Below are 24,700 nucleotides of genomic sequence, written 5' to 3'. Positions count from 1 at the left end.
TGATCCGTTGGTGGATCCGTTTCAGCTGTGGACGGGGTGTTGCTAAAGAATCGTCGAGCGGTGGGAGACGAAGGCGAAGCCGGTGGCGCAACTTGCTGTGCTGCTTCGGTAGTGGCCGACTCGTTATGCTCCGCTCGCTTCTGCCACACAGCCTGGACCTGCAGCAACAATGAGATTACTGACTGCAACGTTATCAAGAGCAGTTCGCCACGCACCGTTTTGCCGTCGGTGAACTCGAGTAGACACGGCAAATGTGCAAGATGCGCCTCCAACAGCTTCGGCACGGACGCCTCGAGTGGCTACACGTGGAGGAGACACGACAGTCGCGATTGGTATTCTAGAGCTGCTCTATTGTGTCGTTTTGAAGGAGCAAAGCGTACCATATCTCCGTATTTCTGGATAGCGATCATTCCCAACGCGTCCAAAAACCGCGCGTAGTTGATACGACGCTCTCCCTTGTTCTTGGCTTTTACAAAGATGAGATCCACGTCCGTTTTGCCAAAGAAAGCGTTGAGCAAGTCCGGACAGTCACGACATAGTTTGACGAAGTTCGAGTTATCTGCCGTGGATCAATTGTCAAAGTTTAGACGCTCTTTAAAACCATTTTCCTGTTAGTATGCGAAGCTAAACGCACAACGTACCGAGTGTCTTCTCCCCCAGACCTTTTGGCCCAGTCCGTCCGAAGCGACAATAGTAGTGGAATACAGCCTTCAGAAGCGTGTGAGGGTCGTTCGGATCTCCCTGGAGTTTCTCCTGAGCGGATGGCGCAGACGTTGGTCGCTCGACTTGGGCAGCGGTCGGTGATAGAGCTGGCGCTTGGGAGCTAGAAGAGCTGGAATTGCTCCGACTCGACCTGCAATTCACAAATTTAATAAAATACGAACGCCTCTGCAGAAGTCCAAGGGCTACGTACACTGCCCGTTGTTTGGGGCGATTCACATCGTGGTTGAGATTGGTGCGCATGGCATTCGACAGGTCGTGCACCACGCGCTCTGTGAGGTCATTGCAGTCGGCCTCGAAGCGCTTCTTATAGACGCCAGTATACGACTTGGGGTCGTACAGCCTTGAGTATACGTTTGACTTGCGCGGTGTGGACGTCGTAGGTGTCGGAGGTGCCGTAGTCGTCTGCTGGGCGGTGTCGGGAGATGCGGGCGCCTCCTCCATCGTACTCTAGCTCAGAAGTGGCTCGCTTTGTTTTCGTTTTAGACTTCTAAATTAGGGTCCTGTCTGTCTCCAGGTGATCAAGTTGCCAGCAGGAATAGGACGGCGTGTGATGCTCGAGGGAGGGGCTATTCTAGTTGAGATGGAGAAGGTTTGGGCAATGGTGCGATGTCGGATGTAAATACGATGCACGACAAGTGGCGTCCTGGCTTTGGGTATTCTGGATCTTCCGTCGCGCTGCCGTTTCCTCACGGATATCTTTCAGACGATACCTTGGACGGGCATTTACAGGACAAGGATAGGCATCGCGTGTTAAAGTTTCTTACGGTCTTTACTGTTTTGTGGGTTTCTATGAGCACACTCTGGTCTGGCCTGAGCACGACTGCTGGGTTTTCGCACAAGTGTCCAAGTCCTTCACGCACAGCATCCAACACGATGTTGCGCTATGTGAGCTGGCAGTGCATAAACAGCTCTTAGAGCAGTCAGCAGGGTCGGTGGAATGACCACGGTTGCACACAACCGAGCAGCCTTCCGAGGGTGCTGTTGCGCCATCCTTCCGGATGCATTCCTTGTAGCTGCATGCAGCGTCAGCAGATGCGACCAAGTGACGACCAGGAGCGCAGCCCAGCAACTGGTGGTCCGACTGATACCCCTGCTGCACGTACTGCGCCGTCGTGTTCGCGTGCACGCCGAAGTCCATTTGCTTCAGCATGCGCTGGTACGACGGCAGTAGCGTCATCTTGCCGAACCATGCGCGCAACAAACGCTGCGTCTCCGTCGTCTTCACCTCGGGCATACGCATACCGTGCATCACGGCCGGGAGCTGCTCCGACGTGCCCACCCAGCGGTTGTAACCCGTGCCCACCATGAGTGTCACTTGGTCGGGTTTGAGAATTGGACGCACGCGCTGACCATCGCGGCGCTGGATGATGAGACCCGACTCCGAGTCGTCCGAACCGCCGGCCGAAACAGACTCGAGCGCACCGTTGGCGGCGTCGGTGTTCACCTTGTAGAAGGCGGGCGTGGCGAACACGATAAACATGCCGTCGTCCTCGTGCAACTCGAGCGGGAATTCGTCCTTGGAAGACGTCGACACCTTGGTGCCGGAGTCCGCGCTCATGAGTCTACGCTCATGCAGAGACGGTGTCTCGTACGCGTGGAAATGGTCTAGACGCACGGCATCCGTCATGAGCTTGCGACTCCAGACGGTCTGGCCGTAGCCGTCCTTCGTGGTGAAGCTGGTGGCATCGAGCGTCGTGGCAACATTCAGCACAACCAATTCCAGCAGTGAAGAGAACTCATCGTAGATGGTCTTGTAACCCGGACACGCGGCGTCTGTCGTGGTGGCAGTGGCGTTGGCATCCTGTCCGGACGGCGTACTGATGGTGTAGCGATTCGTACCGTCCGTGAGCGTCTTGGACAGCAGGAACTCAGCGTTGGCCTCTTGCGCGGAAACGGCACAGGCAGCGGCCGAGTCGAGGTAGGAGCGACGCACTTGAGCATAGGACGGTACGTTGGTGAAGCTGATGATGCCGTCCTTCTTGAGTGCGGTGAGTACGTCGTTGGGCGTGTTTCCGGTCGAAAGCGTTTGGTAGTCGAAGTTGGGGACTTCGAATGCGGGCACTTGGTCGGCGAGGTTGGTGGGTACGGCGCTGGTCATGACCATGGTAGCAATTCCCAAGAGCATTCGTGGCATGCTTATCTACTATTTTGTAAAAGGAGAACTGTGTTGGGTAAAAGCAAAATGAAAGTGCGCGCTGGAAATTTGGTTGGGCAACGATTCATGCACATGTACCGGTACTGCCGGCTTCGGCATTTGTTTGGCGTTGACAGGACTGGTGGATGGTGGGGAAGCAAACAAAACTGGATTGACGATAAGTGTACATGTACTCATGCATCAAGTTATTTGAATTTTTATTTGAGAGTGACTACAGTAGACCAAGCATGGCTACTTTATCCTGGATAAAAACTTGATTTTTGTATAGTCTGTACTGTCCGATCTGATCTGTCGTGGAGCTGAAAGTGGAAAGTTGTAATGGAGGTCCCCCTCAGCGGCCGAATCTGCGCTCGTTAGCGCTACTAGGCTTTTCCTACTGTCAACAACTCGCATATATGTAAATAGTATGACCTAACTCGCAGGCGCTAGAGCACTGTAAGTGGGTGTCCGATGTGATCTGTCGCGCAGTGTAGGGCCAATGCCTAGGAAGGTGTTTAGGAGGGTGATATAAAAGAATTCACGCCACTTTTGGAGATTATGTCAAAACTTTTGACTCAAAAGTCTCTGCTATTTTAGGTTCATTTACTTAAAAAGATACATGAACTTCGAGGAAATAAACTTCGGAGGGAAATTTGAGCACCAGTAGCTTCGTGCCAGTGCAGTGAATAAATTTTGCCTCGCCTACGTATATAACTCAAACCTCAAGAATCAGAATAAAACTATGCTGAAATAGCTATTTGGGAGCAAGTCGACCTCTCATGAGCAGTGCGAGACAGTACCAAAGTTTTAGAAAAAACTCAAATTGTTGGTTTCCAAATCGTGGTAGACTTGTTTTTCACGAAGTAGCTATTTTCGATTGAATGAGGCAGATTTAATGAAATAGTTTTTTCTTGCGAAATTACGTTTCTCAAGGCCATCTTCTTTTATTGCAAACACCAAAATCCAGTTCTTTTTTAAAAAGGGGGGGGGATTTGCACCAGCGAAAACTTCGCGCCGAGAATAAGCGGAGCAACAGTGTTCGTGGTGGTTGAGCGAAGTGTAAGACCATGGGCTAAGCTGAAAAGTAAACGGCGGATTTCACCGAATATTTTTTATCAATACATCCTTCACAGCGAATGGTACAAATTAATCTTGTAGTAAATTATCTTCATACCGGTAATATGCCCATCGTTCAACAATGAAGGATAAAATTTCAACTTTCTTTAATCATGTCGAGCGCGCGTTGGCATCGGATTTTATTATAAATGCAGGATCCCCCTACAATTTTGCTCGAACATTGCAGATCAGCGGCCTTTTACGAACCAATCGTGCTCATGTTAGACTCTAACTTTGCGCGTGCAAAGCTTCTGCTCGACTTCAAAGCAAATATTCGGTACTAGTACAATTATCGAAATGACAGCTTCGTTATTGATAATAATATTACAAACAAAGCTGTCATTTCGATAATTGTAACTTCCAATTACCGGTACTGTACATGTACAAAATTTTCGGCTACTGTACCTTGCTTGCCAAGCGGTGAGCAAGTACATGGAACTTCCATGATGGAAGTGTACCGTACACTGTGTACGGTGTAGTCGCCGACTATTATAATACTGTACACGCTCACAATTACTACATGTACAGTACAGGCTTGCTTGTTGACAGCCAGTGGTTGTACCAGCTGCTGATTCAGCCCTGAGTTCTTCAGCTGAGCTATTAATAGGCAGCCGATGGGAGAGTCCCATCGGAACCCATTGAGTCCCAATTTGCGGACAGCATAAGATGTGGTAAACAACATTGTAATGGGAGGTAAGATATTAATGCTAAGTACAGTACCTCCCTCCGTGTGCAACCGCAGGTTGCCAAACCTGCTATACTAGCCCCTATCAATACATGCATACTGTACACAGTATAGCCTACAATGTAGGCTACCGACTGCTGCAGCAGGACCAGTTCGCCATCTGCCCGTTTGCAATACGTGCTGCATGCATAGCGACACCTCCCTTCGATTCGTGTCACTCTTCATGTCAGCATGTCATACTTAATCAAGTAAAACTTACCTTAAATTCATGTGGAGCAGCACCAAATCGACAATTGTAGATGTGCAAGCCGTACCCATCTCACAGTTACAGAGCATGTATTTTAATTTGTGATGTTTTTAATTGATTACAAAACAAGTGTTACATGTCGTATCTTATATGTTTTTATATATTAATATTTTTATGAGAAGTAAAATTCGCGCAACCACCTGTTCGAGGGAATGCGTCTTTTGTCTTGTCGTAGGCTCAACTCACACAGGTAATCTGTGTGAGTTGGGCCTACGACAAGAATTTTTTTGAAACCTGTGACAGGTTTCAAAAAAATTCTTATCAAAAGAAGTACAGTGTACTTCAATTCAAGTACTTAGTACCGTACAATTTACAAGTGCGGAAACCCCAGTCAACAATAGGCTGTGCCACACTTCCAACGTGTTCAGTCACGGGAAGCTTTGGACTCGTATCCATGCAGTCAGGTCCATTCACCGTTCCCACGTGAAATTCACGTGGGTATCTCGGTGACATCTTGGCAAGTTGATTTTGCAGCAATGATAGCTGACCTCTTCGGATAAACACAGATTCATGAACATGGCGTTTTCCCAAACTCAGAGTCCGTCCCGTTCATTTCCAATTTTAACCTTAGCAGCGCACACACGAATCGAGATCTGAAATCCACAGTGCGACACAATGGTCCGAGTTTCCAAGATACTCCTGGGAATTGCTACCATGGTCATGGCCAGCGCCGTACCCACCAACCTCGCCGACCAAGTGCCCGCATTCGAAGTCCCCAACTTCGACTACCAAACGCTTTCGACCGGAAACACGCCCAACGACGTACTCACCGCACTCAAGAAGGACGGCATCATCAGCTTCACCAACGTACCGTCCTATGCTCAAGTGCGTCGCTCCTACCTCGACTCGGCCGCTGCCTGTGCCGTGTCCGCGCAAGAGGCCAACGCTGAGTTCCTGCTGTCCAAGACGCTCACGGACGGTACGAATCGCTACACCATCAGTACGCCGTCCGGACAGGATGCCAACGCCACTGCCACCACGACAGACGCCGCGTGTCCGGGTTACAAGACCATCTACGATGAGTTCTCTTCACTGCTGGAATTGGTTGTGCTGAATGTTGCCACGACGCTCGATGCCACCAGCTTCACCACGAAGGACGGCTACGGCCAGACCGTCTCGAGTCGCAAGCTCATGACGGATGCCGTGCGTCTAGACCATTTCCACGCGTACGAGACACCGTCTCTGCATGAGCGTAGACTCATGAGCGCGGACTCCGGCACCAAGGTGTCGACGTCTTCCAAGGACGAATTCCCGCTCGAGTTGCACGAGGACGACGGCATGTTTATCGTGTTCGCCACGCCCGCCTTCTACAAGGTGAACACCAACGCCGCCAACGGTGCGCTCGAGTCTGTTTCGGCCGGCGGTTCGGACGACTCGGAGTCGGGTCTCATCATCCAGCGCCGCGATGGTCAGCGCGTGCGTCCAATTCTCAAACCCGACCAAGTGACACTCATGGTGGGCACGGGTTACAACCGCTGGGTGGGCACGTCGGAGCAGCTCCCGGCCGTGATGCACGGTATGCGTATGCCCGAGGTGAAGACGACGGAGACGCAGCGTTTGCTGCGCGCATGGTTCGGCAAGATGACGCTACTGCCGTCGTACCAGCGCATGCTGAAGCAAATGGACTTCGGCGTGCACGCGAACACGACGGCGCAGTACGTGCAGCAGGGGTATCAGTCGGACCACCAGTTGCTGGGCTGCGCTCCTGGTCGCCACCTGCTCGCATCTGCTGACTCTGAGTGCAGCTTCAACGCTTGTACAGTCAAGTCGGGTGCCACAGCACCATCCGAGGGATGCTCGGTAGTGTGCAATCGCAATCATGCTACCGATGCTGCTGACTGCTCTAAGAGTTGTTCATGCACAGTGAGCACGCACAGCGCCACTACATGCTGGATGCTCTGCGTGTTGGATCTGGATTCGTGCAGCCTCGACCAGCAGTCGTGCTCTGGTCAGGCCAAGGTGTGTGACTCGTCTTCGGTCCCAGCTCCTGCACCTGCACCTGCACCTGCACCAGCTCCGGCACCAGCTCCGGCACCAGCTCCGGCGCCTGCACCGGCTCCAGAACCGGCGCCTGCTCCACCAGCCCCCACGTCTGCCCCGACTCCGACAACTACGTCTCCGTCTTTGCCTTCGACCCCCACAACACCGCCGTCAGACACATCGACGCCCTCGCCCCCCTCGACGACCCCATCCACTCCATCATCGGACGACACCACCCAAACTGGAGCTAGCGAGGAGCGCGACGCGTCCTCTGGTGCGACGACAACAGCCCCCGTTTCAGCGACTGGGTCCTCTTCGTCAAGCACACCTGCGCCCACGACACCTGCGCCCGCCAGTGAGCACGGCGTTTGCTAGACAGACCAACAACAAAATTGTCTTCCAATAATCTGAAAAAAAGAGAAGCTACTACCGGTATGTAGTAAAACCGTTTTTTAAATTGTTTCAAATATTTTAAATTTAATACTACAGTAGTATAAAAAAGTTCAACTACTACACCATTGCCCGACCTACTTCGCCATTGTAAAGCAAAGTGGGTTGTCCCGTAAATACGAGTTTTTATTTTTTTTATTACTGCTAGTATTTGAAAAAAAACAGTGAAGAGCAATCTGGATGTAGTCCACAGCAAAATTTGAGCCTACGTACCGTACTTCATCGGCTCGCTACGCGTAGCGGCAGCGACCGAGATTGCGCAGTGTCGAACCATCGTATTCACCAGACGCATGTCCATGCAGTACACACAGCGCTCTGCTGCTTTTTCAAGAAGCCGCATTCGCATCTCTGCCTTCTGTCCGTACGGAGCGTCGAACATTTCGTGTTGATTGTGGGCAAGATATGCCTTGATACGCACCTTTAAAGCGTTGAAGCACCCTGAAAGTACACAAAGGAAAGTGGTCACACGAAGTACAATAACGATAGTCATGTAAACGTACCTTCAATGGGGTTACACATGGGCGAGTAAGGGCCTAGCCGCAAAAACATCAGGTCATCTCGCTTTTGAACGAGGTCCTCTGTCTGGCTGTGGGCGGGGGCATTGTCCACTACGATGACAATGTTTTTTTCCCTGGAAATGCTCTTGGTAGACATTATGGGCCTTCACTGCAGCGGAGCTGCCGTAGCTTTAGCGTCAGAGGAAGACGTTCGACTCAAAGAGTCACTAATATTAAGTTCCTTATCCAAAGGACACTTACAGCCCAAGACCAGGGCTCAAAGTTAATACCTTAACTTTATGCTTCAAAACCGGAAGTGTTTTTTTACTATTATTGCGGCCAAGCCGCCTAGGGGTGAATGTATCTGTTTAACTATCTAGCATAGTTAAACCTTATCAAATGCATAATGTGTGGCTTTCGGCCAACGTACTGAGAGACCTTGTTAGCTCTCCAACTTATGTACTGAGAGTTTGTTAACTCTCCGGGTACTTCGTACCCCTGTGTGCTCCACACCATGTAACCCCGTTACACTCTCCCCCACTAAGATGAGAACATTCCGTTCTCGAAACTCTCCTCAGCGAGGTCACGTCTTGTTAAGACGGCGGAGGTTACTACACCTCACACCAGCGTTGTACAGCTCAGTGAGCTCACAAACGCCTACGCATCGTTGATGCCCAACTTCTCGTCGTCGGCCCACGGCCCAATGTTCCAAGCGCAGCGCGCATCTTGCTCTCAAGCGGTCTCAGACCTACGCTCGCGCTCCGCGCCTACTCGAAGAGCTGCAAACTGCTAAGAGCAATGCTCTTGACTCATTCGAGTCGTCGACAACAGCTCAGCGGTTGAACACTCGCTTCACAAGCGATAGGTCGGTGGTTCGAACCCACCAGGGCACAGCCCTCTCGTTCCATGAACGATTGTTCACGCTTGGACAAGCTTAGGGGCAACACCCTTTTAGCTCAATGGTTGAGCGTTGGCTTTGAGAGCCACAAGTCGGTGGCTCGAACCCACCAGGGCACAGCCCTCTCGTTCCATGAACGATTGTCCACGCTTGGACAAGCTTAAGGGCAATCCCCTTTTAGCTCAGTGGTCGAGCGTTGGCTTTGGAAGCCACAGGTCGGTGGTTCGAACCCACCAGGACACAGCCCTCTCGTTCCATGAACTGTTGTCCTTGAATGGACAAGCTTAAGGGCAACGCCCTTTCAGCTTAGTGGTCGAGCGCTGGCTTTGGAAGCCACAGGTCGGTGGGTCAAATCCACCCGGGCGCAGCCCTCTCATACCATGAGTAGTCCGTTCTCGGACTGACGTACGGGCATCGCCCTTATAGCTCAATGGTAGAGCTCCGGCCTGTCAAGCCAAAGGCCAGTGGTTCGATCCCCGTCCCGGACACCACTTTCGCTGTTACAGCGCATCCACATTTGGATCACGCTCATCGAGCAAGTTGTTTCAAAACAAATATACGTCTATCGAGACGCTTGTGCCTGAACCTTGTTCAGCACAACACGAAGCACCTGCTTCCTTCGGGACCATGTCCCCAGCACTACGAGGTCTCTCCACCTCCTGCTCCCGCTGCGATGACCGCTCATACGTACGAGCTGGCTGCTGCAGCCACTGGTCAGAGCCTGAGCTCAACTACTGACCTGATCGCTCCCCACTCTAGTGGGAGGCGCCCAGCGCCTGGCGACGCTGTCGCACGCCATGGTGGCGCTTCGGCACATGATGTGCCCGGTCGTAAGCGTCAACGACGTCAGGGCAATCTTGCCGGAGGATAGCCTCAAACTCCCATGAGTTCTGTGAGTGAGGGTAACCCCTCCACTTCACCAAGTACTGGGTACGACCCTGGCGTCTACGCCACGCCACAAGGCGTTCCACGTGAAAGTGGAGCTCACCATGCTCATCGAGCAGAGCAGGAGGAGGCCTTGCCTCAGCTGGGCTCTCGTGGGGAGAGTCAGCACTTGCCGGAACGGCGTCTGCGTCCATACGACGCCGGCGTCCACGACGCGAACGTTCACGCTCACCGCCCATCGGTCGATCTCGAAGAGATGATCCACCTTGTGGATAGGTTAGAGCCACCACTGTTGACTCACAACCAGGTCTCGGACCTTGAGCGTCCAGTCGCTCGGCTGAACGTTCAGCTTGCCTTGCTCCTGCATCTCGAGCACTTTGCTCCGCGACCTGTGGCTCTGCCACATGCTGTTGATCAGCCATCTGTGGATCCACCACTTGCTGTCGCTCAGCCTCCCGTGGCTCTACCACCTGCTGCCCTGCAGATGTCCGTGGCCCAGCCACCGTTGGTGCCAACGCCTCCGCGCTCACCTGAGCAGGGTCTTGATATGGCTTAAGCAAGCCAACATAGAAGACCGGATGCGTGCGCATCTTCTTCGAGAGGTTGAGCGTATACGCTAGGCCCTTCCTGGCCACGACCTTAAACGGTCCTATGAAACGAGGTCTTAACTTCGTTTTGAAAACTGCAGACACTGCATGAGTAGGTAGGTTTTTAGCGTTTAATAAAACTTGGTCTCCGACCTCAAACCTCTCAACATTGCTTCTGCCCTTGGCATCTGCATGTTCCTTCTGCGTGTCTTGGCTTTCAGCCATAGCGTCGCGTACTTGACGCATTACGCTCAGTCTCAAAGAGACAAAGTCATCGACTTGCTTGCGAACCGCAACAGGGCTGACATCAGCTAGCCGCTCGGCTATCCCTCCCCCATCAAGCCTTGAGCCACTGCGTGGCGGCGTCAGTAGGACGCGAGGGTTAACCAAGCCGTTCACATAGAACGGAGTGTAGCCTGTCGAGGCGTGCACTGCATTATTTAATGCGACCTCAACGAGTGGGAGCATCTGGCTCCAGCGTTTTGGCGCCTCAGCGCATACGCGTCGGAGAGTATCCTCCACAACGCGATTCACGCGTTCGGTTTGATCATCGGTCTGCTGATGGTCCGCTGTGGACATGTCCAAACGAGTGTCGAGCACTCTGAAGAGGGACGTCCAGAGCTTAGCGGTGAAGTGCGGGTCTCGATCCGAGACAATTGCCTCAGGCAAGCCATGTTGGCGAAAGACTCGGTCTAAAAACAGCAAAGCTGTACCTTCACCATCAATGGTGTCCGGCACTGCCGCTAAATGAGCCATCTTGCTCAATCGGTCTACAAAGACCACTATACCCGTGTTTCCATCCTTATCCTTGGGAAGGCCAAACACAAAGTCCATACTCATGGACTGCCAGCATCCCTTGGGGACAGGCAAGCTCGCCAATGGCGCTGCCGTGCTCGGCGCGGACTTTGTCCGTTGACACGTCTCACACGTGCGTACATAGGTACCGACCCACTTATACATCTTGGGCCACTAGTACATCGAGCTCACCGAGCCATAGGTCTTCTCCCGACCTAAATACCCGCCCACGGGCGTATCGTGATCCTCATAGAGGATTCGATACTTTAGATCCTCATCATGAGGAACGACTACACGAGGGTTATCCTCAGAGTCGGTGCTGTAGTACAGCAGGCCGCCATCGAGTGAGTATCGATGCAGCCTCGCGCGTAAGCGCCCAGACAATTCCTTGTCAGAGTCTTTAAACTCTTCGCTCCCAAGAGCCCGTAGCAGCGCTACGGACATGTCGTCTTGTGCATACGCTCCGCGTATCAAGTCAGGCACTGACGACGTCACTGTCGTGACATGAGCTAACTCGTAGTCCGGCCTGCGCGAGAGCGCATCCGCCACTACATTAAGCCGCCCCGGCTTGTACTTCACCTCGAAGTTATATTCGGCAAAGAAGGAAAGCCATCTTGCCATTCTCTGAGAGAGATGAGGCGACTGTGTCGCAGTGCGTAACGACGCATGATCAGTAAAGATCACAAAAGGCTTAGAGCCTAGCAGGTGTACCCTGAATTTGACTAGAGCATACTTCATTGCAAGTAGCTCTTTGTCATGAACTGGATAGTTCTTCTCTGCAGCTTTGAGCTGGCGAAACTCAAACGCAATCACGCGCTCACGCCCTTCGGCGTCTGCTTGTAGTAAAGCACAACCGATTGCAAAATCGGAGGCGTCACAGATGACGCTAAACGGACTATCCGGGTCCGGTAGCGCAAGGATCGGAGCCTGGAGAAGGCTCTCCTTCACAGCCTTAAAGGCTCCGTCGTGCTCGACGTTCCAGCACCATGGTGCGTCCTTCTTAAGGAGATCTGATAATGGCCGAGCCATCTCCGCGTAGTTCGCGCTGTACTTGTGCAAGTAATTGGCTAAGCCTAGCCACTTGCGTAAGTCCTTTTGGTTCTTGGGAGCCGGCCAGTCTACGATGGCCTTGACTTTGGCAGGATCTGCCCTTAAGCCACGCTTCCCAATGAAGCACCCGAGGAAAGGTATTTCCTCCGCGCCAAAGACGCACTTATCCAAGTTGGCATACAACTTATTAGTGCGCATGCACTCGAGCACCGCTCGCAAGTGGTCAATGTGGTTTGCCACGTCTGACTTTCCGTGCTCAGCACGACTATGGACGAATATATCGTCAAAGTACGTTTGAGCGTACGACCGGTGGGGCCTAAACAACTGCGTCACAAGACGATTGAACGTTGCTGGTGCGTTCGACAGCCCCTAAGGCATCACCAGCCACTCCCAGAGCATACCGCTCGAAGTACTCACCGCTGTCAGCGGAATGTCGCTCGTTCTCATGAGCAATTGGTAGTAGCCATCGACTAAGTCGAACGCGCTGTACAACGTACAGCCTACCATGTTGTTCTGCAGAACATCCTTGCGAGGAATCGGCGTTTGCGCCGGGATAGTGGCCGCATTTAGCTTGTTAAAAGCATGAACAATGCGCCACTTGCCGTTCGGCTTTCTGACACAGAACGTGGGTGTCGAGTGCGGAGACTTACTCTCACGCACCATCCCTGCCTCGTGCTTCGCACGGAAGAATGCGTCAATGACGTCACACTGCTCTCTCGGCAAAGGCCATTGCCTTGTTACGCAGTATTTGGTTCCAGGAACCAGGTCAATCTCATGACACACGCCTCGATCCGGAGGCAGGCCCGTCGGTGGGTCTTTCGAGACAACGTCTCCATACTCCTTCACCACCGGGTAGAAGGGATTCGAAGGATCTTTGAGGATCGCCGATCCACTTCTTGCGCTCAGCGCCTTCTTGGTGTCCTCCAAGACCGCGTCGTCCTCGACGGATGAGGAGTTCAACTCCTCATCAGGTCCCAGCAGGACCACCTCGGCTAGCTCGCCTGCCTTTAACGCTTCGCCAAACTCGGCAATGGACATCTCGTTCAGCTCTAGCAGAGCGTCTGCAGCGGGCAGAGTGTCAAGGCTGATATCGCCTTCTACCTCCCCCGTCACCCCGTTAAAGAGTGTATACAGCTGCTCACAGCAATCACGTGGAGCATCACCGCTCGTACGTCGTCCGACGTCGAAGACGTCACAGACGCCCTGCGTCTTCTTCTCCTCTCCCTCCGCGACCGAGCCCGGCCGGATGAGGGCGGTGTGGCGACATCTCCGTAACCACCACCGGGTGCAGCAGCACCATCACTCCTCGAAGAGGATACAGTGTCTCGCAAGACACTCGGCTGAAAGCCAAGAGGCCCTTGATCTTCACACAGTGAACTAGGTGTCACTTCACCTGCATCTCCTGGGCCACGCCCATGATGCCTCGACTCGCAGTCGACCGCGACCCTCGGGTCACGCAGCGGTAGGTCATCGACCAGATTCGTACCTCTCAGTGGATTACGCGCCACTCCGCGCTCGTCCTTACCAGGACCCAGCAGTTGGTCATTGGCCTGACCTGCACCGCTCAGCGGATAACGTGCCGCACCACGTACGCCCTCAGGGCAAACAGCAACCTCGTTGCTAACAATTTCGGACATACCAATGTCCAGCACTACGGCCGCCTCGGCCTCGTGCTCGCGCCAAAAGCGCTTCTGCTTCCTAGCAGAGGTGGGTTCATGACTCATCAAAGCTCCACGAGGAGCAGGGTGCGACGCACCCAGCGTTTTCGACTTCCAGTCGATCTATGGCTCATGGCGTTCCAGCCATGCCATGCCAAGGATGAGGTCATACCTCGTATCCAGGTCTAAGACCAAACAGCGTTCCACGCTATCGAAGCTCTCAAACTTCACTCCAAGGTCGACAGAGACCTTCGACACAGTTACCAGTGTCCCCGTCGCGAGACGGACAGAGATCGTATCTCTCGTTGGCACTTCCAGTGCCTCAGCATACAGCTGACTCCCTTCCAGGGTGGAGCGACGGGCGTAGTTGCCCGAGGCTCCCGAGTCGATCAAGACTCTCCATGGCTTTGAGAAGCCCTTCACGTTCGCTTGAACGACCAGCAAGCCCGGCTTGCACACACTCTTTTCGTAAGAGAGCTCAGCTCTCTTCGGGGCTGAGCCCCGTTGCCCTCTACCTCCTCGAGGCACAACAGAACTCAGTTCTTCCCCAGTAGTCCGCCCCGCGCCTACTGGGAATTGCCGTTTCCCGGCGATGACCCGGAGGGTTGGCTCGCCGGAGCCACGCGCTTCTTGCGCAGAGGGCAATATGCCCTCAAGTGCTTAGTGCTATTGCACACATAGCATCGGCGGATGCCGGCGCGCTACCCCGCAGCAAGAAGCTCCGCTTCTTCATCTTCAGCATAGCTGAGGTCCATCGGCTCTGGACCGCTCGAAGAGCTTGCGCTACCAGCGCTCCAACCAGGTCGCGCCGACCTGAAGTTGTGCTCGGCATTCAATGCCACATCCACCGCCTCTTCGAAAAAGTTAGGGTGTACACGGAACACTTCCGTTCGAGCTGCGCTCACACGAAGTCCCTCCATGAACACGGTCACGCTGACCAGTTCAGGAAGAGGGTCCGCCGCCATTCCGGCGATAAGAGTTCTCAACTCTTGGACATAGTCCAATAAATCCTTTTTACCCTGGCGGGTAGCAAGGAACTTCGACCGGATACGGTACGCCTTATTGGGCGGCGCGAATACGCGCGAAAGCTGTTGCTTCAGCTGATCCCAAGTGAGAGATGCAGCGTCAACAGACGTGCCGCACGTTAGTGCCCATTCGCGAGCGCGACCTCCAAGCCTGGAGATAGCCAGCGCCACGCGCTGATGCTCAGACTGGAGCAGGGCCGATCCCATGGCCATCTCGACCTCACGGGTCCAGAGAAGGAGATTCTCTCCATCCTTCCCCTCGAAGGTTTTTACGCTCACCATGAGCGGTTTCAGTCTCATAGACTCTTCACGCGTCATCGACGCCGCCGCCGTTGCGGCGCTCATCTTCTCCTAGGGCGCCTTCTCGTAGCGGGCGAACGATTCCAGCCTGGCAGTGACCGCCTCTGGACCTTGCGATGCAAGATGAGCCACGCCCTCCGGGCCAAGCAAGGACATAAGCTTAGTAAGCGCGTCCTGCTGCGCCGGGGGCAAATTCGCGAACACGGGGTGTTCCATCCTCGCAGAGGATATAGTCAACCGACTCAGGAGCGGGATTGACTACAAGTGCTACCAAGTGCAGCGGGGCTGCCGTAGCTTTAGCGTCAGAGGAAGACGTTCGACTCAAAGAGTCACTAATATTAAGTTCCTTATCCAAAGGACACTTACAGCCCAAGACCAGGGCTCAAAGTTAATACCTTAACTTTATGCTTCAAAACCGGAAGTGTTTTATTTACTATTATTGCGGCCAAGCTGTTTAACTATCTAGCATAGTCAAATGCATAACGTGTGGCTTTCGGCCAACGTACTGAGAGACCTTGTTAGCTCTCCAACTTATGTACTGAGAGTTTGTTAACTCTCCGGGTACTTCGTACCCCTGTGTGCTCCACACCATGTAACCCCGTTACATTCACAGCTCGTAGACAGCGTCCACGAACGCGGCGTTTTTTTTCATCCTGATGCTCCCGCGCCGAATGGCGAAGTGCACCAAACATACTTCAGGTGAAACTGCGCATTGGAGATGCAGATTAGCGCCTTTCGAGGGTGGAGCTCGCTCTCCCACAAGTGCACGTCCTTCAGACCGCTTGCAGTACAAGCTGTAGTTGGTCTCGTCGTAGTAAACAATAAAGGATCTTTTCCGCTCCTCCTTCAGCAGTTCATCAGCGAATATCCTACGCTTTTCAATGTTCACGACACAATTGCACGTTTCCGGCTCAATACGGACCTGTAATGCATAACGGTATCATACACGTAAATACAGTTGTTAATGTGCAGTATATGTGTTTAAATGTGAGGAAACCTTAGTACATGTACATGCATTTACCTGTTTGACAGTGTAAAGCTTATCACACAGCTTTTTACTGATTAGAGACTTGCTTAGCTTAACGCCAAAGTCAAAATGTATCATGCCGCTCATCTGAGCGAGTGTATACTGGCAGTTCTCCTCCAGGTACTTCACCAATGCATCCTCCATTTCGGGTGTGCACTTCGTGCAGGCCGCCCGAGCACCGCCTCTCTTCCTTACGTCAGGTGTCCCGCGCGCCTCGATATTGTGGGCAGTAGTGGGCGGGATGTCGTTGCATCCCGCGACAATTCCCCAGTCGCGCCCCTCTCTATGCGCCTTTAGTACTCGAGAGCGAGCAGCAAGTCCGTGCTTGGGCTCCTTTGGCATGCTGCGGTGATGCTGTACTGGAGAGTGAGAGTGAGCTACTGGCTAGCGTTTGAGTTACACTAAATCCACATTGTGCGAAAAACTAAATATTAAAATACATCTCATATTTTTTTAAAAGCATGAATGTTACTTCTGTTACTTTTGGCGCCTTTGCTTTATAAAATGGCGAAGTAGGTCGGGCAATGGTGTAGCATTATTAGTGTGTACACGAACTACGTTGCTGGAGATAGAGATGGCCAAATCGCATACGATAAACTGAAAACTTATTGGCTAAAATGAGATTTCTACAACGTCACAACTGGAGATGGAACCACATTTCTGTCTCCACCTATATGAGGTGGAGACGGAGACGCTACCTGGAGATGAAAGACTAAAATTTACTCAATGGAGGAACCCGAGGAGGTGATGCTAGCTGTTTGCGCTGCTGTTGGCCAGACGGTTGCGCTTCTCGCTGAGGACGATGAACCCCGAGCTATCAGTACCAAAATCCAGATTTTGACTGTATTCGTTCTTGGGTTTGATCCCATGCTGCTCGCAGCAGCCTATTCGAGCTAGTTCGACGACAATCTACGCTGCACTTAAGAAATGTCGCTCATCACAGCGTAGCACGGTGGCCCAATCAATGGTACATCGGTGTCGTTGCCTGGAGCTATCAAACATGTCTTTCAGCGCGTCAATCGCAGCCTTAAAAGCGTTTGTAATGCCTTCGCTGTCCAAGAAAACAGCAGACTTGAGTCTTCAACAGCTTTCTTGGCGCGTTTCTCGCGACGTGACGAGCTGTGTACACTGGGCTTGGAACCCGGTAGGTTGCAAGCCCTTAGATTTGAGCGAACGACGTCGCCGTTTTAAAGGAGAATCAATGGATTCAAACGACTAGCTACAAGGCCGTCGCTAAGGGGTAGTGGCAAGGTGGGTTGGTTTTATTTGCTACGAATACATCTACGATAACCAATACATGTGCTTCGGTTTACTAACTTTTGTTTTTTTACGTTGATTTTGACGGGAAACGTGTATGTCTGTTTTGCTGCGGAAACAAGCAATTCACAATTTTAGCATCAGATCCACATTGCTTTTTGCTGTTCGTTTTTGATGAAAAACGTACACGTTTGTTTTGCTGTGGAAAACTAGCAATCTTCAATTTTAGCATTGATTCCGCATTGCCCTTTTGATGTTCGTATTTGACGGGAAAACGTACTTGTGGAATACCCCCATTCACGCATTGGATCTACATTTCTTTTAGTACCGGGTTTTGACTGAAAACATACACATGATCCGAGAAGTAATTGAAGTAACAATTTTGCAGCATATGTAATTAATTGTTTCGACATCACTATGCTTTAGTTCGGTTTAATCTTTGGCATAATTTGGATTTGTAGTTTTGTTATCTTGGTTTTGAGGTTTCTATTCTATTTAATTGGTCCAGAACTTTTTGACCTCCTGTTACAAAGAAACACTCGAAAGAATATCAATGTAGCAACAATAGAATGCTAAGAAGGCAATAGACTCAAAATAGTTATGCCGTAAGCGGTTGCTAGATGTGTCTAGAATATTTATCAGTGTTAAAAAATGTGAGCTTCATGAAAATAAAAGGAATACGCATTTTTGCTCACCATTCTCGTTTAGTGTCACTAAACGAACTCGACAATGTCTGTGTCGCCAAAACAATCCTCGACATCGGAAATTTTCAAAATGGGGCAATACCTGCTCATTACGAAAACTATAACCCATAACATTCATTGCATCAAATATTCATTTTAGCATCTCTGTCCAGTGAATTTACTCCACTTCCACCTCCCCTACCCCTTCTACAGCTTCCTCTTCGTGAGGAACTCCATCAGCTTTCTCGTCACCTCCTATGATTGATTTTCCTTTTCAACTGGTTCAATTAAACTGAATGACAACGACTCACGCAAGTGCTGCTCAGCTTAATATGCATCCAGCTACCTTACGGATAGTGAATAAAACTGGCAATCTTTAGTGCAACCAAACGAAATGACATACTTTGTTTCTCATAATTTTTCATGGATACTTACTGAGCTGTGTTAAGCTGATGGTCTTAGACAAAATCCTGCCTCCCAAGGCTGGAAGCCTGCCGCTGGGAGAACACGGATACTTCCCTTCGATGCTACTATTTCTTTTGCTGTCCATGTCAAAAGTATTGAGGTCACGAAGAGACAGGGGCTGATAGGTGTTGAATATATTAGTTAGTAAAAAGAGGATAAATGGAGCCAGCGCTCTAATTATCCTCTTATCACTCTATATTACAAAGTTGTACAGAACTTACGCGCGTCAAGAATCAGCAATTTGACTAATACCAAGGGTAATCCCAAGGGAGAGTTTTAGCCGGGTTCACTTACCAGATCTTTTCATATACCAATTATCAAGTTTGATTAAAGATCAGATTCTGCGACGATTTTTTCGAATAGTGGACGACTCTCAGCGGGCAACAACCCGAAGCATAAAACGCCAAATTCTAGGCTTTCGAATGCACTTGTAATTCCATCCGAAGCAGGTATTTATCTTCGTTTGACAGCTGCTGCAATTTTAGATTTTTTATGCTCGTTCTGGGGCTCGCAGAAGTTCCATCAAAAGGTCGTGAAACGTGCCTCGAACGAGAATGTTCGGGCGTTTCACACATGTTCCCTCCTCTCAGCACGTTCTCAAATCAGCAATTTTAACCTCGAGAATCTAGCTCTCAGGATTTATCGGCTCGCGATAAATCAAGGGAACTTTGTTTCGCTTCATCTTCGTTCCAGCTTCGGGATAATTGCCATTTTTGTCTTGGTGCGCTCAAGAAAATACCTCCACACGCAGTTAAAAAAACAGTTTATTATGTTGAGTTTAACACCGTACAGTGACGTTACATCATGGATGTAACTTACATGTATAAGTGGATGGAATTCGCCGTGCAGAATGCACGATACGTACTTGATTGGCTAAAGCGATTTTTTTATTTCATGAGAGGTCACTTCGGCAGACTTTCAAGGATGGACAATCTTGATGCACGAGTGGAAATGGCTTAGATAATACGACGGCGGAGAGGCCTAAATACACCTATATACGAGCTATAACGCGCTTTGTGGAGTATTTATACGCTAGCGCCGATGGGGATCGTCGACAGAGTTTTCCTGCCGGATTTCGGGAGTTGGAAACGGTTAATGGCGCATCAATCTCGTAATGGCTCACGATCATAGGTCACCGCTACAGAGTTTTACCTTTTTGGACGCTCTATCTACTCAAGACTAAATGAGGTACTTAATATCCTTGGAGCAACGTGGCATTACAGGAAAGTCCATATTCGGTAATGCCCGCTCTGCAATTGTATACCTGTTCACAGCGACAGCGAGCTTGCTGTGCCAAGTTGATGCTATCCGACTTGATGGGTGCTGACGTTTGCAGGTCGTGCACGGAAAGTTACTTAGGACTTTCCAGAAGAATGCAAAGGGCAAGGTCTTAAGAATTCAGTTTAGAGGAGAACAGAGTGGAAATAGCGATAAAAAGATAAGTTGCTCACAACCATAACAAGATCACTTTGATTTCACTCGGAAAGGACCAGTGACACAGCAAATTGAAATTTCAACTGTGTAAAAAAGAAGATAAACATGAGCGATCAAGACGAGCAACGGCCGGTGAGGCTTAAGTCACAAGGAAGGGTGAATGGAACTATGGAGGTGAAGCCGTTTCGTGGTGGCGGGAGGAAAACGGGGTTGGAGTTTCAGTTGAGGCTGAACCGGGTGTACGGCTTCCTTGGGCTGGATGAAAGCGCGGACTCGATTAGAGACCTCCGCGAGGTTATCACTCAGCTTCTCTCCGGTAATGTTCTAGACGAGTTTAACGAACAATATGACGAGATCTTGTATGATGAGGAACCATCTATGGAAACAATAGTGACGGCAATGGAGTCATTCACACGAAGATATTGCCCTCCCTGGACGCGCGAGATGTTGCATGAGGCGATTCGAAGTCTCCGAGAGACTCGAAGTTTATCAGTGGGTGGAAGAATATGGAGCACGGCTCAACCATTTGTTGCACTTGCAATCCTGGGTACTCCCGGATAATGGAACCTGTTAGACGAATTCAGAAAAATGTTGATTCTTTAGTGCGGGGATGCCGCGTTGCTGGCAAATGCAAGTTGTATGTGGTGTAGTGATTTCTCCATAGTTGCGGATAACCACCCGCCGACAAAGACGTGACACCGCCCAATGTGTTCAAGCGACGAACCCTCGGTCATGTGATGTACGGTGACGCCAAGGTGCAAGGGACTCGACGGCGTCACAACCGAACTCCCAACGGATACTGGATACGGCCCATATGTCACTGAATCCAGGCTGTCCTTATTAATAATATTGGACTGGCCGGATTCGCATTCAGTGGCCAAGAACTGACCATCTACGGTACGAACCCTCGGTGGCAGTTGGGATGAGTTCGAGGAAGACTCAGCGACCCTTAGAAAACACGTTCACCGTCTGGGACAGGGCGCGAGCCGTTAAAGATACTCATGCGACGGTGCAGACGACGCTTGGCATGCAAGAAGATCCATAACGGATCATTGTTCACTTGATACTTGTACTTGATTAGGACTTCTTATTAGGAATAGACCCGAAAGGGTAAGCATAGATACAGAACAGAATCTCCACTCAAGCACACAGAGCGACGTCCGGCTTCAAGGTAAGCGTCTGGTCAAGCTTGTTTGAGTGTGTTATGCCTGTCGGTGAACTCGAAGCTCTGTAGCGAGGGTTCATCCGGCAAGGCCAAGAGGCTTTGTGTATTGGCCAATTACTATCGGAAGGTTTTTACATGACGGCTTATTGTTGCCTATTTGCACGACTGGGATTGCTTATATTGCATCCCTTTTATTCTTCCAACCGAGTGTTGAACACTCGGTGACCTCGTAAAAGGCTTACCCGTGCCCGGTACCCTTCCGCTGCTGGGACCACGAGGAATTAAAGCACATACTAGCTTTGCTCGTGCTAGTAGCGTGTTCTTATTTTTACTGGATGGCCTATATAAGTAGTTTACAAGGTCCAGTTTGTCCCGGTGCAAGGGCAGAACTGGGGTCTTCAGGTCCGCCCGAACGATCGTTTACTTTCCTAGTAGACGTATTGTTGTGGGAACGTCCTAACTACATTTGTAGCTAGAGTTCACGTGAGATTTCCAACACCACAACTGGTGCCGCGACCCGGGAACAGATTGTGACCATTGTGAACTCTTTGTATGGCCTTCCAGCTTACGAGCTACCAAGAGAGGAAAACGAGAAAACGAAAACAAGAAACATGACGAAAGAACAACCAACGGTACCAGTTACGCCTGCCAAGTCTGGCGGGGCTCGCAATTAGAGTTCAAGCACGGCTGCACGCTTTACAGCCGCCACCGAGCTTTCAGTGAGCTTTGACGACGAAGCAGACGGCGGTCCTGACGTCCATGATTATGAAGATTACGAAGACAAGACGCCGGCTCCAGAGCCAGGCGCAGCGACACCGGAGAGGGCCACGCTGTCACAGGGCTGAGGAAGGCGACCAAGTCCCTTTCGAGGAGCCTCGCCGACGAGCTGGATGACGTAGCGGGGCCGGAACCGGCCTATGAAGAATATGACGATGGGGCCGAGGGTTCTAAGCCTTCGGTAGCGCGTGCAAAGCGTTCAGCACTGCTGAAGGCACCTCGCCCACCTATCAACGGTGATACACCAGCCGGTTAAGCGCGTTTCCGGCCGCGTACAAGCGCTGATGCAGAATGATGAGTGGATACAGCTGTTCAAGCCCATCCCCAAGAGAAAGGCCGACTGGCCTGCGCTTGCGCAGGAACTTCAATACCCAGTCAACTCGGTGTCGACTAGCCAAGTCGCCGAGGATTCAGTTTCGCTACTGTTGTCGCTGGGCTTTGAGAACGAGACGTACCCATCGACGATGTCGCTACAAGATTGGAGTCCACATGAAGCCGGAGCTGCTCTTCAGAAATGGAAGAAGAAGCTTCGAAAGGCGTTTGACGGTGTTGGCATCAACGCTGGAAAGCAGCCTGTGAGTCGAACAATCGTTCAAGATGAAGATCCGTCCACGATTCCACTGCCACAGACACCCCAACGACACGACCGTAATCCTCCGACCAAGGGTGGAGCTGAGCTGGTGCATTTGTTTACCCCGGTAACGAGGTTTCGTTCGGTCGCCGAGGCGGTGCACGAGCTCTTAAAGGTGGTGCCGGACGTCTTCAAGTCGACAGCGACGGTTCGTCCAGTGACGATGGCATTTTGGTGCGTACATTTGACGAGGAAGACCCTCAAGTCGAGTTGATGCGTCAGATGAATGAGCTGGCGACGCTGAACGACGTGGACCCGACACCGAGGATTGAAATGGCATCGCACCGACCGTTGGATCGCATCACGCCGTTCTCAGGCTCTCGCAACAAGAGCGAGAACTGTGTATGCAGTGGCTCCGTGGGTTCGTCTATGGGATGACTGGAACCCACACAGATGCCGACAAATGGTGCATTCCATTTGAGCTTAGTCTCCGGGACGGAGCCATTCATTGGTTCTGTCAACTTCCGAAGAAGACGAAGCGCAAGTGGAAGCTGCTGAGCGATGCGTTCATCCGCTACTACTGCTCACAGTTCACGCGGACGGCACTGTCACGTTACTGCTCTGCAAAGCGGAAACGTAACGAGCATCTGTGCGACTACATAAACAGGCTGAATGTCCACGCTCGGACCGCCCGTCTACACCTCGAGAAGAGTGGTCGCGACGCTAAAGAACACGTACAGCAGTTCCTTGCAACATGCGATGATGACAAGTTGGCGGAGAGTCTCTACCACGCTCGAGTTGCCGACATCCACGAGCTCGATAAGATCATTGAAGACGTTCTCAAGGGCAAGAAGAGAATGGCCAAGCGCGACAGTGAGTATCGATACTCCAAGAATCGTGACGCGCGACGCGACGATGCGTACGCCCGCAACAATCGGCGGGATGACCGTCGCCGCGATGACAGCCGCAACAAACCAAGAGTGACGCTCATTGAAGCCACAATGGATGACCTACTAGCTGAACTAGAGGGTCGTGCGTGAAGCTGCTCAGGGAGGCACCGAGTATTCAAACGAAGATCCGAACACTTACAGCGATGTCCAAGACGAGTACAACGACTTTCAGCCCGATAATACGGATGGTGATTTCGCATTGGACGAAAATGACTGATACCTCGCCGCTGCTAACAAGAATGAGCGCCGTGCAGCTGCTGAAGGCACCTACGCACGTTCAGACAACCGTCAACCGCGTTGAAACACGCCTGATCGCGAGAATGGCTTCAATCAAGATCGCCGAGGTGGTGACCGTGAGTTCAATCAGGACCAACGCGGTCGACGTGACTTCAACCGCGACAACCGACGCCCACAGTACGGACCATGCGCGGTGTGCGGTGGCATGAGTCACCCCGCCTACTACTGTAACAAGCGATGCAAGTTCTGCAAGCAGCTCCAGGATGCTGGACAATGCGAACTTTTCCGCAACTTCCAAGACCTTGCCAAATTCGTGCGTACTAATGGCACGAAGGAGGAACTCCCGCCAGAGCTCAAGGCCGTCGTTCAAGAACGGCATTTAAACTAGGCAGCCCGCCAACTACAACTGGGTTGGTCTCTATCGGGCTTCCACAGTCAAGTGAGCCTTCAATGGAAGCAGAGTGTATCTTTGCTTTCATGGGGCAGAGTGAATGGCCTGATAATTCCGTAACAAGTGTGAGCGCGACGGAAAATGAAGAGGAGAGGAGTAGAATCCTCGGTGGAGGTGTTGAAGAGAGAGTTGAGTGTGCTGATGCTGATGAGGGCACCAGCGAGGGTTCGTTCGGCTTGGTTTCGAGTGCAGCGTGAGACGAGCCCAAGGGTCACTCCAAGATGATGAAGTTTAACCCTGGCGAGAGACAGGGGTGGTGGTCGACCACGAAATACGATCGACGGATAAGAATGAGAGATCTGGTGGAAGGCGCTGTGAACGACCAGCGAACGAGGATCCCCCTCAATACATGAGCGAGCGTTAGTGTGATCACTGACGCCTTTGCCAAGAAGTTGCGACTCCGAGATGTATCCGATCACGAACGCCGCACTGACATTCAAGGAATTAATGAAGGCAAGGTGTCTGCGACGAGCGTGCGTCAAGATTACGCTTGGATGGGAGATGGTGTACGAATTCGAGATGTGGGTAATGGCGCAAAGTGCGGGCGTCGACGTAGTACTCGGGGCCGACTTTATAATACCAGCTGGGATCCG

General features: G+C 51.5%; 3 protein-coding genes across 3 annotated transcripts; 1 reads left to right on the top strand and 2 right to left on the bottom strand.

Annotated features, from left to right (window-relative positions):
* Positions 1–193: 193 nt before the first annotated feature.
* On the bottom strand, positions 194–1,164 carry PITG_02911 (uncharacterized protein; the record flags this gene model as incomplete). The annotated part of the gene is made up of 5 exons (XM_002907726.1): positions 194–233; positions 289–299; positions 381–559; positions 642–823; positions 914–1,164. 5 exons carry the CDS (start codon positions 1,162–1,164, stop codon positions 194–196), a joined length of 663 nt encoding a protein of 220 aa, XP_002907772.1.
* Positions 1,165–1,476: 312 nt separating this feature from the next.
* Positions 1,477–2,885, bottom strand: PITG_02910 (uncharacterized protein; the record flags this gene model as incomplete). Its single annotated transcript, XM_002907725.1, has 1 exon — positions 1,477–2,885. One exon carries the CDS (start codon positions 2,846–2,848, stop codon positions 1,511–1,513), a length of 1,338 nt encoding a protein of 445 aa, XP_002907771.1.
* Positions 2,886–5,580: 2,695 nt separating this feature from the next.
* PITG_02909 (carbohydrate-binding protein, putative) lies at positions 5,581–7,320 on the top strand (the record flags this gene model as incomplete). Its single annotated transcript, XM_002907724.1, has 1 exon — positions 5,581–7,320. One exon carries the CDS (start codon positions 5,581–5,583, stop codon positions 7,318–7,320), a length of 1,740 nt encoding a protein of 579 aa, XP_002907770.1.
* Between the last annotated feature and the right edge of the window lie 17,380 nt (positions 7,321–24,700).

The sequence above is a fragment of the Phytophthora infestans genome, genomic scaffold, assembly GCF_000142945.1.
Source record: "Phytophthora infestans T30-4 supercont1.3 genomic scaffold, whole genome shotgun sequence".
Taxonomy (NCBI): domain Eukaryota; phylum Oomycota; class Peronosporomycetes; order Peronosporales; family Peronosporaceae; genus Phytophthora; species Phytophthora infestans.
This window is presented reverse-complemented; position numbering and strand designations above follow the sequence as displayed.